This window comes from Seriola lalandi, unplaced genomic scaffold, assembly GCF_002814215.2.
Source record: "Seriola lalandi dorsalis isolate HSWRI2012SDOR001 ecotype SW California unplaced genomic scaffold, Sedor1 jcf7180002054974, whole genome shotgun sequence".
In the NCBI taxonomy this organism is placed as follows: Eukaryota; Metazoa; Chordata; class Actinopteri; order Carangiformes; family Carangidae; genus Seriola; species Seriola lalandi.
Window position 1 is genome coordinate 434,572 of NW_019525524.1, and position 14,880 is coordinate 449,451.

A 14,880-nucleotide genomic window follows, 5' to 3' on the forward strand; every position below is an offset into this window, starting at 1 on the left:
ATGTGAAATGTTTATTTTGATCTATTCCTTTAATGTTAGTCAGGCACAGGCCTAGATATTGTATGGTGGTAACATATCTACCCACTTCTTTGTTAGGTTGATAGTGTTTTTGGTTCTGCTACAGCATTGTGTGGGTCTGCATTTGAGTGGAAATGACGGTCTGTTGTTTGCATCTGTGGGTTTGATGTGCTGGCAGTTTTGCTCTTGAATACTTTGTTGGTGAGCCCTGACTTCAAAAGTTGTTGTGTGGTACATGCTTCATTAGCTGGTGTTATGGATTTGAATCATCATGATCATCTATAGACTGTAGACATTAAGTTAAACAAGCATGTTAATGTAAGATTGAATGATTGTAAGACTTAAGTGAAGTGAACCACTATCAAAGGACTGAAAACCCACAGCTAAACCTGAAGTTACTTTGCTTACCTCAAATCCTGCTTTGTAGTACAGGCCTCAGGTGTGTGTAGTTCTCAAACCATCACATTATCACCAGCTATCACAAGTTAAAACAAAGACCTGATGTTTATATAACACACAAATGTGGACTCAGGTTGGCATGTAACAGGCTCGAGAGCTGTTCACTAGACTATACACCTGGACAGCTGTCAGCTGACTGGCCTCACTGGTCCCTACAGCTTCCACCTATGTCCTTAGTGTGTTGTATTAAAATTCAATTTGTTGATCCAGAGGTGTGTGTGTTGATGGACGGCGCGTGTGACACACTCCATTGTGGTGACCAGTCATTGTGGCCTCAGTAAGATGTAAAGACCCTTTGACAGTTGACAAAAAACACAAATATACGTCTTTTTTCCAGTGTGAAAGGGTACAATCAGCGTTCAGTCCCGGGTCACGTGACTGCAGTAGTCACAGGTATTCATTGGCTCTAGCTCGGTCAGCAGTGATGGAAACTTGACACTGCAAGATTTAACATTAACATAACTTTAAGTGTGTGTGTGTGTGTGTGTGTGTGTGTATATGTATATATAATGTCTTTCTTCTGTGCTGTAACTTAGACACAGGCCTCTATGCTGCTTTCTACTGTTTACTCAGTGTTTTATGGCACGTTTGTGATCTTGAACGTGAGACAGCAGAAAAACAGAAACTCATCTACTGCCAGTGGGAAAGGAGTCAATCACCTTTTTAGTAGCTTTACCCGTGTTTCAAAAATCCACATACATGCTCAATTTGGTGTTAAAAGAGTAGACCAGGACTGAGCTTTTATCTCAATGTGGTCTGTATGTGAAGTCTGTGACCCAGGTTTCTCCTCCAGGCTGATCTGAGTCCTTGTTCCTCCCTGCAGAGCTGTGACTGACTACAGAGGAGGATGACAATGGCCCCGGTGTCAGACATGGAGGTGACCTCTGTGTCAGACAAGGAGGAGAGGGTGAGGAGAGGAGGTCCACTGTCTCTGGATGACTGCCGCTGTCCTGTGTGTCTGGAGATCCTCATGGAGCCAGTTACACTTCCCTGTACACACACCTTCTGCAAGGTAACACATACTGAAACCTCGTCAGAAGGAGGCAAAGGACGTTCAACCAGTTATTAAGTCCAAGGGTTCACTTACTTTTTTCCAGCATCACTGTGAATGTGTAATGGGTATGATAATAAAGACAAGAAAAGTTATCATTGTTTATGTGGTATTAGCTTAGGCACATTGGGTTTACAATACCATTGACTTAGATGAGGAACAGACCACATTTTATAACCAATTCATGAAGAAACACCCCCCACCCCCAGTTAGAAAAACACCCGGATTCATTAACAAATTTCTTATGTAATCTTTAATTTCTCAGGGGTTGGTCTGGTGATGTCAGCAGCTTCCTTGGTTAAAGTGATGACATTATCAGTGGTAGTTTTTAACAGCTGTAGCTCATTCAAGGGTCCAGTGAAACCTGAGTGTGTTGGTTAATGTGCTCTCTCTGAACAATATGAAAAAATCATACTGTGATTAGTTTGGCAGTTATTGTGATGAGTCATGACTTCAATGTGAAATATAAAGATGACGATGATGTGATTTTTGTTGGCACTGTACCAAATACATGTTCCCTCACATATCTGTAGTACCACACTGCTTCATTTATGATGACATGTTGTGACACGTTTTACTTTAATCAAAGAAACATCTCCTGTGATCCGAATGTTACATCTGACCATTCTGTGATTTCGATAATTCTTCAGTTCACCTCTGACTCTCTCTGAGCCACTGACTGGACTCTGCCAAAGATTGTCTGTGAGTGAAGACACATCACTCTGTAATATCTCTGTACGAGTGGACACTCTTCTTCAAACAAACGATCATCTGATCGCAGTTCGTTAGATCCAGCAGAGTCATCGGATGCTGCAGGTCTTTACCTTCACTCTGCTTCACTCTGTCTTTGTTGATTGTCACTGACAGAAATAAAAAATCATCACGCCATTGAGGAGAAAGTGAAGATCACACTTCACACAGTCATTTTAACGGATCTGTGTTTCTCTGTCTCACAATGAATAAACAACACGTCAACTGACAGAACAGGGTTTGATCTAAATGATGGATCTTTATGGGGCAGATGTTGGTGATGTTAATGAAGACGAGATGTCTCTGTCTTTGTTGTTTCAGGGCTGTTTCCTGGAGACGGTGGACAAAACCACTCTATGCTGTCCCATGTGCAGGAAGAGAGTTTCCACCTGGGCCCGACTGAACAGCAGGAACAACACGCTGGTTAACCAGCAGCTGTGGAGGCAGATCCAGATCTGCTTCCCTTCACAGTGTGAACGCCGACTCACAGGGCAGGAGGACGAGGGTGACCCGGGAGGTACATCCCATAATACTGACAGTCTGCAGGGGTGACGTGTTTAGTTTGTATTGGTGTAGTTGCTGTGTTAACTTAGTCTCCATGTTTTAGTCCTCCTGTAATTACACCAACACGACCTGAGACTTTTCACTGAGCTCTTCACTACGCTAACATCAACGCTTAACGTAAACACAGTCAGAAACTGATCCTCTGACAGCAGCCATGTTGAAATATCTGTTTCTGAGAAGCTCAAACTGCAGGAAATAAATCAGACGCTGTGTGTGTGGTGTGTGTGATGTGTGTGTCTGTGTGTGTGTGTGTGTGTGTGTGTGTAGTCTCAGTGTTTTTTCCCACAGTGAGTCGGCCTGGAGAGCTGAGGCAGGAATACGAGGACCAGGTCTCTAAAGTGAGTTTTGCCTCTATTTTCCATTCTGAGTTTCTCAGTCTGACAGTGAAGGTCGAGACAACAGCAGGGATCGAGCCAGACAATACTGCTATGTAACAGTTTGTTGTACTGTTGTGTTTCAGAGGGATGTTTGGTGTACTCAAGAAGTAATCACACATCAAAGAAAATCAGGCATAAGAGTTTCAGTTTTCTGTCACAGTCGACTGATTATCTTTGGATCTATTAAAACGATTATCAGATGAATCAACAGTGAAAACACTGATAGGGACATCTGTGTCTCTTCAGCTGACAGAGGAGAAGCGGGTGCTGGACGAGGAGGAGAGGAGGGCCAGTGAGGAGTACATCCAGAGACTGTTGGCTGAGGAGGAGGAGCTGGTGCAGGAGGAGAGCAGGAGGAGAGAAGACGACGAGAGGCTGGCCAGACTGCTCAACAACCAGCTGGTGAGAGTTGATGATGGTTCAGGTTCTGTTTTTATTCTGAAGCTGCTGAGAAGGAAAGGATGACATCAATTCATCATTTCAGAAATGAACTCACTGACAGGTGACAGGACAGTGTCATTTAGTAGAGTTGTGAAGGATATTTATCGCTGGTGCGGTGCTTGTTCAAACTGTGGCTGTCACCAGGGGCTGGATCCCTTTCCTGCGTTGGCAGGTGCACGTGGTAAACTGTCCAGGTGCTGCTCTGCCTTTGTAGTGTAGTTCCGCCTTTTTCTTCACCTAGCATGTAGAGACATTGAAGCAAAGTTTGAAGTCGATCAGATGAGCGGTTGTTGAGAAAATCAACAGTGGACAGACAAATTCCTCTAATTACAGTTAGAGTATGTAGTTTAAATATATTCCTCTCCTCTTTTAACATTTAATGTTGTCTTTCCTTACAGCAGGTTTTCAACTTATCACTTTGTCCAGTTTTAATGCCTCCACGCCGGCGACAGTCAAAGCAGGGGGGTTGTCTGTCTGTCCGTCCTGTTCTCGTGAATGTGATCTCAGTCACGCCTTAAGGGAACTTCTTTAAATTTGGCACAAACATTTATTAGGACTCAAGGATGAACTGATTAGATTTCTGTGCTGAGAGGTCAGTGTGACATCACAAAACACCTTTTAGCCATTACCCAAGACTTCTCACAGCAATTATGACAAAATTTCACACAATATTTTCTATGACTCTGGGTAAACAGGGATGTAATCTGAAACTAGTCTGAGAGGTGGAGGCCAACAACCACGAGGAGGTGATTCTAGTTTAACTGTGTGACCTTTATTTTTTTATACCTCCTCATCCTGTCTTTCATTTCATCATCTTCTTGTTTTTCAATTCATCTTCCTCCTGTCTTTCATTCTGTCTTCACCTTCTTCTTCCTCCTGTCCTCCTACCTCCTTCCTCATCCTTGTTTTATTTTTTTGCTCCTCCTGCAGAACTCAGCTCCAGTGTCTCAGGAAAACTTTCATCCTGCTGAAGTGACTCCAGCCAAGAAGAAGAAGGAGGTCGGCGCCGGACAGATTGAGAAGTAAGTCGACTTCAGAACCTGAACCAGGTTCAATGATTCTGTTAGACTGCAGACATTTAGCTTAGATATTCAGTTTTCATGTTTAATATAATCCATTAATGTTCGGCCAGTGAGTCTCTAAAAGACTGTTTTGAGTGAACACATTGGAATGTCCTGTTGGAGTCACAGGAAAATGATAACAGCAAGGACCCTGACCTTGATGGAATGGTTGAATGTACCACAGACTACATTAACTTCTGTATGGACACTGTAATACCAGCAAGGACTGTACACTGCTTTCCAAACAACAAACCCTGGATCACCAGTAACATCAAGACCCTCCTCAAGCAGAAAGAGGAGGCCTTCAGGGATGGAGACAGGGAGAAGCTCAGGTGTCTGCAACATGAGCTGAAGAGGAGATTAAAGCAGGAGAAGGAGGACTACAAAAAGAAAGTAGAGAGGAAGCTGCAGCACAACAACACCAGAGAGGTGTGGAAGGGGATGAGGACCATCACTGGCTATAAAGAGAAGAACAGCCAGGCAACATCAGGTGATGTGGACTAGGCCAATGAGTTCAAGCTGTTCTACAACAGGTGTGACACAGCCTCACCTGTTCTCTCTCCCACTGCTTCAGCTGCAGCTTCTCCTGCAGCATCTCCTCCACAACCTGACACTGCAGCTGCAACTCCCTCCACACTGGGGTCAAGCCTCCTGTCCTTTACAGCCGAGGAGGTGAGGGCGGAGCTCAAGAGGCTACGTCATGGAGAGGCAAAAGGCCCGGATGGTGTGTGTCCGAGGCTGTTAAAGGACGTTGCAGCCCAGCTGGCTGAGCCTCTCCAGAGGATCTTTAACTTAAGCCTTCAAACAGAGAGGGTCCCGGTCCTGTGGAGAACATCATGTCTTGTTCAGTTACCTAAAGTAGGACGACTGGCTAAGATAAATGACTACAGACCAGTGGCCCTCACATCACACATCATGAAGACCCTGGAGCGGCTGCTTCTCCACCTTCTGAGGCCACAGGTTGAACATGCACTAGACCCCCTACAGTTCAGCTACATTCAAGGGAAGGACAATGACGTGGTGCACACTTATAAATACCTAGATGTGCACCTGGACAGTAAACTGGACTGGCCCCTGAACACAGATACCAGAAAGGACAGAGCTGCATCAGTTTTCCCTTGATGTCTGCAGTGAAATGCTGCACATGTTTTATCAGTCAGTGTTGGCCAGTGTACTCTTTTATGCTGCAGTCTGCTGGGGCAGCAGCATGTCCGACATGAACACAAAGAGACAGGACAAGCTGGTAAAAAAGGCTGGGTCTGTGCTTGGCAGGAGTCTGGACTCACTCAGGACTGTTGTAGAGAGACGCATGCAATGTAAGATAGAGGCCATCTTGGACAATACCAACCATCCTCTCCACAACATTCTGGCAGGACAGAGAAGCAGCTACAGAAACAAACGTCTCATCTCACTGCGCTGCAGAACAGAGAGGTTCAGGAGATCCTTTGTTCCAACTGCCATCAGGCTGTACAACACCTCAGTCAAAGGAAGTGATCAAATAATTTCATTATTATTGTTTATTTATTATTATTATCAACAATGAGATAATGGACACATGATTCATCTATCTATCCCATTCGAGCTAGTCGGTCGAAAAATGTAAGTTTCTCTGTCTGTATGTGATGGACCTTCACTGGATTTCCAGAGATCACTTGTGATTCTGCCATCAAATATAAAACACTTCACCACACTTTTGAACACTTAGAGCTCTCCACCATTGTCACTAAGAGGTGTGCGTGTGCGTGCGTGTGCGCGCGCGTGTGTGCACTCCACAGTGACACGGAGCTGCTTGCCTTTCACACACAGGGTCAGAGAGAGAGATGCAGTTGAACTTCAACGTATGGATAGTGAAAATGCGTCGTCAGAGAGTTGGTGAATGGGCAAGAGAACTTTAAGGTTGTAATAACAAATAGGAAATCTATTTTCCTAATTTCTTCAGTACAGAGAGCAGAACCGATAACGTCAGATGGTTTTTGTAGAGGGGGGATGAAATTTGTTGTAAAACAGAATGAGGCACAATAATCGTTTTATCTCGATTATCTTGTTTTCGTTATCGTTTGAAGCTGAAATTATAATTGAAAATAAAATTAGATTAATCTCCCAGCTCTATTATAAAGATGGACAGTTAATAGATTTTACTCTGAGCTGAGAATGAACCATGATGTTTTCCACTGCAGCTGAAGCAGTGGGAGAGAGAACAGGTGAGGCTGTGTCAAACCTGTTGTAGCTTGAACAGCTTGAACTCATTGACCTTGTTCACATCACCTGATGCTGCCTGGCTGTTCTTCTCTTTATAGTCAGTGATGGTCCTCATCCCTTTCCACACCTCTCTGGTGATAGTGATAGCACAGGCCTCGGCTCTGTCTTCTTATATTTTACCTCCGTTGATGTATTGCTATATTTCTTGAATTACCTGTAGATCAGTTAAGTGACACAAACAGTGGGAATGCATATGGCATCGCTCAAAAGCATGTGTGTCCTTGTGCATGAGACAAATTAATGGTGGACAGACTGATAGAAAAACAGCTATCAGAGGTCTAAAACTCCAGGGACTTTTTAAATGTGTCTGTAAGTTCAGCTAATGAAGTGATGGTTGTTTTTGTTGTGTGTTTCAGGTTCTTGTGTCCTCTTCCATCTAGAACAAACTCAGACTGCAGCTCTGCCTCCAGCTTCAGGGCTAACAAGGTCAGTTCAGACTGGGTAAAAGGTTTCTGTTATAGCTCAGCTCAGTGTTATTAAACTGAAGCGTTATTAAATTGAAGTGTTAATTAAACTGAAGTATGAAATAAACTGAAGTTATAATTAAACTGGTCTGATGGTGGTGATATAAAAAAAAGACTAAAGTGTTCATTGTTTTCACCGACTGTAAATAAAAATGTTCACGTTGACTGACATAGACCTTTTGTAGGACTGAGACTAAACCTAACAATACACTGTAAAAAAAATTAACACTTGCTGAGAGAAGAATGTTTTGACACCACTGACTCTTCATCCTGATGTTGTTTCAGGAGAACATTCTCCTCCCTCAGGAGGAGCTGCAGCTCCCTAAACTCGATTATTATGGCGCTCTGACAAACAGGTCAGAGCCTCCAGTGCTCCATCTGGACTCTGTGGAGGATCAGACTCCCAGCAGTCAGCTGATGGGAGACGGAAGACCTTTATCAATCAAGAGGAAGAGCTCTGTGCTGGAGAAAACAGAGGAGGGGGTTATGATCACCAAACACTGTCACTGTCACTCGCTACCTTCCTCCTCCTCTTCCTCCTCTCTGGAGGAGGAGGGGTTGCCCCTGCAGAGAAGGGCTGAGTGGGAGACGGAGCAGCTGAGCAGACGGCAACAGGAGGAGGAGGACCGGCGACTTGCTCTGCTCCTGCAGAAGGAGCTAGACCAGGAGGAGAAACAGAGAGCCACCGACAGACGCAAAGGAACTGCAGATGCCTACCAGCTCCGCCAGAACCGACGAGGGAAGGTGGGGGCCAGCACCAACACCCCCAGCAGACCCTCCAGGAAGTCTTCAAAGTCCTCCACCACCACCTCCAGCTCCTCACCCTCTTTAAAGACTACAAAGACTCCCTCACCCTCCTCCAGCTCCACCAGCAGAGGCAGTAAACAGACTACCCTGACTGAGATGTTCTCCAGCCTAAGTAGCTGAACCCTTACTCTCCTTCTGTACTGTGACCTGGTGTGTCTCTACCACCACTGAACAGTCCAGACCTCCTCCTGCTGGTCTCAGTCTCTGTTTAACCGCCTCACTTATTCTTCTTTTCTTAGAAAGCTTTAGAAAATATTAACTGTTAAGTGCCGACAGAAATTTGTCATCTTCAACCCTGCTTTCATTTGACTTTGTTTGGAGACACTACATGGCCAAAAGTATGTGGGCAGTCCATTACTGGTTATTCACTTGGTTATAAACTGTCAAACCAAAAACAAATCAGAAGACCAACATGATGTCCAACATCTCATTTTGTTCGACCAGTTTTCCAAGACATAAAGGCCATCCATTAACCTGATCTCACAGCCTCCACCTGGTTACCAGATGTTGATCCAGCTGCAGAGATCTAATCTTGCATTATTACTTAACCTGGAGTCTTCAGCTGTATGAGGTCTATCTCTCAGGTGACCCTGCACCTCGGCGTGTAAACAGGGCTGTTCTAAACATGATATATTTTTGTTTGAAAGCTTCTTTGTGAAAGAAAGGTATCAGAATAGAGAGAAGAGATTCAGAGTAAAACTAAAGACATATGTCGTCTGCCCCTCAGCTCTGATGTTACGAAGAACAGCCTTTACACACCAGTACCTTTTTTATTTTTTTATTATATTTTCTTTATTCAAGACTTATGTACTGTCCACAAACATCAGTGTGTTCACGCTGCATTCAGGTTGTGTGTGATGGATGGCAGCACACTGTTTGTGTATGTGATGATAGTGTTCATCTCAACACAAAGCTGTGATGACAATTACGGCAGGATGCTGCTTGACCACAGACTGTTGATCTGTTCAGAGTAAAAAAAGGGCCTGAGATTATCATCAGCTGTTGTTGATCAGTCGATGTTTGTGAAGTTTTAGAAATAAAAATAAACTGCTTCAGTCTGACGTGTTTCAATCTGAATGCTTAGTTCAAATGTTGTTTTACTTAAAGGTGCAATGTGTAAGATCTGGCTAGAATTTTTGTTTAAAATGTTAAAAAATGAACATGATCAACAGTATGAGAAGGAGCCACAGTGATGATCTCATGACCAAGACCTCCATTTATTGTATTTCAGAGATACCTACTGAAATGAGCGTGCTAACCAACTAGCTGCGTCCAGTGTTGTAATAGCACTTTGACACTAGATGCTGTGTGAGTCAGTGAGGGATCTGGTCTGCTCTCAGTCCCACAAAGAAGAGCAGCTTTAAGTTAACAGCTCCTGAGTATAAAAAAAGAAAAGGTCCCGACTAGCATCACAGAAACACAGACATGGCTGAAGTTCCTGGAAAGCTGTCTTTATCTCCATCCCAAAGGACCGTTCTGGACAAGAAACCACGTTCAACGGCAAAGAAAAGAAGGAAACCGCCGAGTAAATCTTGGTGTTTTAGACTGGTGAGTAAAATCTAATGTTGCAAAAAATGACAAACCATACCGACAAACATTTCAAGTGGCATGAATGTATGATATTGATGTTGTCGACAGAAGTTAGAGCAGTTTAGTAGTGTGTGGTGTTCCTGCCAGCTGTTGTCCAGCTAGTTAAGTCAGTAACTTTAGGCTTGACTGTACATTGAGATTGTATGTGTGGTGGGGAATACTCCCCTAAGTGCAGGTAAATGTGTAGTGTTGGACGTGTAGGGTGATTGAATGCAGCCTTGGCCTGACTCCTCCCCTGGCCACTCCCCTAATCATGGCTAAACTATATAATGCACCTGTGTTCCCTCTGCCTCCTGATCTGTCCCTGCTGTGGCTGCTGGTGTTTGGTGTCCCAGGTTTGTGGAAAAAACAGTTCTGTATGCACGTTTCTACCTTAACTGCATCTTATAGTTGCTTACCTTTGTTTGAAGAATTGGTTCAACGTGTGTAGAAGTCCGTTTTTGCCCCCTGCCCAGAATGACCAGTGGTTTGTGTTAATGCCCCATACCAGAGGTGGTGAGTTGGTTTGTGGTTTTAAAGTGCATTTTTGATACACAGTATGGCTAACCTGGCTGATTGTAGTTTTCCCCCCTTTCCAGGTTCCCCTGCCACATAACCACTGCTGTTTTGCCCTTAGCTTAGTGTTAATTTATTTAATTTTATTTTAATTTATTAATTTTATTAGTGTTTATTTTGCCCTTTTTTGTTGGCCTTTTGTGATTTATTTTGCCTGTCCTGTATTTCTTTAGTCACATGGTTTGTTTTGTTTAAGTTGTTTGATTCTGACATATTTTCCTTGAGTTATTTTGAGATATTTTGCATTTAAGCCAACTGGGTTACAATGTTATTTTTGTTTTTTTTTATTTTTGTGTTTAGTTCTTTTCTTTTAGAAGCAGAGTGCCCTCTTGTTGGGAGGCTAGGCACCCGTGGTGAGGTCCCTTCACGTATTTGCATGTGAGTAATTGCACGGGAACACAATATAGACTGCACCATTTTGCTGTGAGGATTTTCTGTATTACGCCTAAGGTGAGTAGTGGTTGCACCCCTGGACACTCCTCAGTGTAGTCTGCCTCTCCACAAGTGGCCTCGCCTTAGTTCTTTTGCTTAGTTTACTTTGGACTAGATTTCATACTTAAAATACACTTTCATTTTTTAGAATTGATATTGAGACCTTTTTAATGTTAATTGTAATAATTTTATCCACTTTACAGGTTTTAAGAAATTTCTTTTTTTTTCTTTCAGCAGCTCCTGTTCCTGCCTGTTGTTGTTTTTTTGTGCCTTTCTATCCATTTTTCAACCAGTATTGAAGGTTTCAGTAGTATTTCCTGGGGTGCTATTCCCCAGGTGGTGTTGTTCGGCTTTCCCACAGTACCACAGGCTGGGTAACTATGTCTCAGGGACAGTTCACCGGGTGAGATTTCTTCTCTGCCCGGCCTCATCAATCATCAAAAATCACATTACAATAACACCTTGGAGTATTGACCCTGCACATAACAGATATTGTCTATACTGTGATCTTTTGCACATCCTGCTCAGCAGGAGTTTTGTCAACACTTTTGTATATAGTTATAGAATTTTTGTGTAGTATTGCTTTCATTAACTCTGTTATATATGTATCTATGTATATATATCTTTTTGACTGTTGCAGTATTATACCTTTTTATTTCCTATAAATACATTTATTGCATACTACACCAAGCCAAATATCTTGTAAGTAAAAAACTATCTTGCAATAAACCTTATTTTCTGATTCTGCCTTTGTGATGATGTCATCATCCCTTCCTTATGCTGCTACCTGACACCCATGTGTCATGCAGTATCCCCTTTCCTTCATATTTTTATAGGTAAATAAAAAGACACTGTTTGTAAGTATTCATAATTTGCTTCAGTGCTGTCAACAAGTTCAAAAATGTCTAACAATACACATTACACCTTTAAAGACGTTCAGTCTGCTACACTTCATACAGCTTCAAGGTTATATTAGCTTCTTCTGTTATTTAATTTTAATTTGAAAATCACAACAAAATACATCTGACTCCAGAGTGAAGCTCTGAACAGTTCAGGAAGTCAATGTTTTTATTCTATTCTCTGTAGATGATTCAGTGTTAATCAGCTGGATCATTTTCAGCTTCTCAGACCCAGACAGGAAACAGAAACACATGAGTGCAGTGATACAGAAGCAATGTCCACTGTTCAGACATTTATTTATCTGTTAATTGTGTATTATTTTTTATTTATTTCTCAAATATGATTACAAATCTGGTTTGACTTAATGTGTGAGGTGTGTCTTAAAGGTGGGATATGTAGGACACTCCCTTATTGTAATTGGTTAGTCAATCAAATATTTACTTCCCTTTACTGACAGTTTGTCCAAATGTGGTGCATCTAACAGCCCCCTCTAGTGGTCGCTGTAGTTCCAATGCCACTGTCAGTTTATTGAATTAATTCAAGGGTGGTGTGGCAAGCCCATGCAAAACCATATTAAAATAACCTTATAAAGACATGGAGACACACATTACAACAAGAAGAAGATAAAATACAATGTCCATGTTGAGCTGAATGAGACACCTGCAGCTCACTAACCCAATCGTTAATCAAATATGAGTAAATAAGACATGGGAGGAGTTAGCGGCAAGTCATAACAATAATAATGATGATGAATATGAATAAACAGCACAGAGGAAGGTTCATCACGCTCAGGTTTCTGTGGTTTCTGTGTGGTCATGTGACTGATGCTTACGCCTGAAGCTCATCAAACCACCATCCTCGTGGATCTGGTGGAATGGTCCCCACTGTGTTGTGGTTTATGAGACATCCTGTGACTCTGGGTTTTGGACTGTGGTTTGTTATAAACTGTTCATGTTAAATGTCTGTAAAGGTTTCACTGTTGTGAGATTCAGAGGAAACAAACTCCTCTGTGATTTGTTCATATTGGTCGATCAACAGATCTCAGGCATCCTTGACGCAAACTCTGGTACAGACAAAAACCTTTTCAGACGGTCTCAGCCCAAGTTCAGTCGGGGATGGAGGTCTCAGCTTACTACTGATTAGATTCTGGTGTGGACTAAACAAGCTGCTTCTATTCAATTCAATTTAGTGCCAAATCAAAACAAACCTCATCTCAAGGCTCTTTACAGCGTCAGGTTATGACCTTAGAATACTAAAGAGAGAAACAAACAGTTCTCACCATGAGCAGCACTTGGGTGTTTGGATGACATGAGCATGTTTCCCATGAGAGTTGGCTGTCCAAATGCCAACCGAGTGACTCACAGATGATCTAAAATAAGACAAGTGATTTTAGAAGAACTGAAAATAGAGAAAAAGATGAAGTGAACAAACAGTTCAGACTGAGTCAGTCCAGAGTCAGAGGGGCACTGCTTTCTCATCATCATCCGGTGATTATAGTGTATTGTACTCTATATATTGCTTGGTTAATGACCATCGGTTGTTCACTACTGTAGCAGACATACCTGGTCTGCAAACAGTCAAAATAATTTCATTGTGTTCAATTCAAGGACATGAGTTATGGACCCAAATTTGACACTTTGTTACTCTTCCCACCATCAAGACAAAGGACCCTTCTCTCACAAACAGACCATGCTTTTAGCATGTCAGAGAGATGCACAACCAGACCAAGGGTCAAAGGGTCAGCTCCAGAGGATCAATGAATGGACGACCAGGCAAATTCGAGAATGGTTGAAATGTAACATTTAGGTTTAAGACAATGTCCTTCATGTGACCATACTGTCATCATCCTTCACACAAGGTGACACACACTACATAACATCCAGAATGTCTTTATTAGTACTATTATAGTCAAAGGGTTAAGGCAAAGAACTGCTGTGTAATCCCTATTTATTATTAGCTTTAGGAAATGTTTACTAAGTTGTTTTACCAGTTTACCACAGACAAAAGTGCAAGTTTTATAGATAAACTCTAGAATTAAACAATTAAAAAGTTCCATGGAAAATGACTCTCTTCTCCAAGTTGAAACGAAGGAGAAGATGAGAAACGAACCTGAAACGTGCGCCAGCCCCCAGGGGATAAAACCGTCGTGATCACTTCACACATTGATCTTTGCCATCTGCTCTTAGCTACAAGCTCGTAGCTATCGGCTTTTAGCCATTGCTTTAGCCATATTGCACTTTATCGCTTGTCTGCTCCTTTGTTCTTTCTGTTCAATGCGCTCCAAGTAACATTCTCTTTGTCCACACGTGATTTCTTTTATAATCAAAGTCAAAACCAACTGAACCAAAACAGCAGAAGTGCTGAGAGTCATTTTTGTGACTTTTAATTATCACCATGTTTTCCTTTTTGAAGATTTTTGACAGTTTTAGAGTCATGTGGCCGACACCAGCCTCCTCTAAATTTATCCAGCAAGTGAAGTGCATTAGAGGTTAATTTGCATCAACCCGCAAGAGAAGCTGGCAGATAACACATCTGCCCATGACTGCCTGCAAAGAAGTCTATTAGAGATCAAGAGTGCCCAAGACAGAAAGTCTGTTGGCAAACTCCACCAGAGCTGAGATACAGTTGTGGTCAAACGTTTACATACACTTGTAAAGAACATAATGTCATGGCTCTCTTGAGTTTCCAGTTATTTCTACAAGTCTGATTTTTCTCTGATAGAGTGACTGGAACAGATACCTCTTTGTCACAAAAAACATTCATGAACTTTGGTCCTTTTATGACATTATTATTTATAACAGAAAAAGTGACAAAATCTGCTGGGTCAAAAATATACATACAGCAACATGAATTAGCAATTTTGGTGACTTTGAAAGTTGTGTCAATGAATTGAGCTTCACAGCATGGCCTCTTAACTTCTTGTGAGTGATTATGACTACAGCTGGTGACTTCTCTGAGGCCATTTAAATAGGGCTGACTGGATACAAACGCCCACAAACGCTACAATGGGAAAGTCAAAGGAGCTCAGCATGGATCTGAAAAAGCGAATCATTGACTTGAACAAGTCAGGAAAGTCACTTGGAGCCATTTCAAAGCAGCTGCAGGTCCCAAGAGCAACAGTGCAAACAATTGTTTGTAAGTATAAAGTGCAT

The 14,880-nt window shown here is 42.3% G+C and overlaps 1 protein-coding gene across 3 annotated transcripts in view; it reads left to right on the forward strand.

Moving 5' to 3' along the window:
• Window positions 1-9,309, forward strand: part of rnf168 (ring finger protein 168) — an 11,715-nt gene extending 2,406 nt beyond the window's left edge. For 2 of the 3 annotated variants that reach the window (XM_023396264.1, XM_023396263.2), the window contains exons 2-8: window positions 1,301-1,489; window positions 2,600-2,795; window positions 3,110-3,180; window positions 3,466-3,621; window positions 4,591-4,682; window positions 7,337-7,406; window positions 7,730-9,309. In XM_023396264.1, coding sequence (XP_023252032.1) covers window positions 1,325-1,489; window positions 2,600-2,795; window positions 3,110-3,180; window positions 3,466-3,621; window positions 4,591-4,682; window positions 7,337-7,406; window positions 7,730-8,371 — 1,392 coding nt within the window. In that variant the 5' untranslated portion in view covers window positions 1,301-1,324 and the 3' untranslated portion in view covers window positions 8,372-9,309. The remainder of the gene's footprint in view (window positions 1-1,300; window positions 1,490-2,599; window positions 2,796-3,109; window positions 3,181-3,465; window positions 3,622-4,590; window positions 4,683-7,336; window positions 7,407-7,729) is intronic. The other variant, XM_087171074.1, reaches the window with a different exon arrangement.
• The last annotated feature ends 5,571 nt before the right edge of the window (window positions 9,310-14,880 follow it).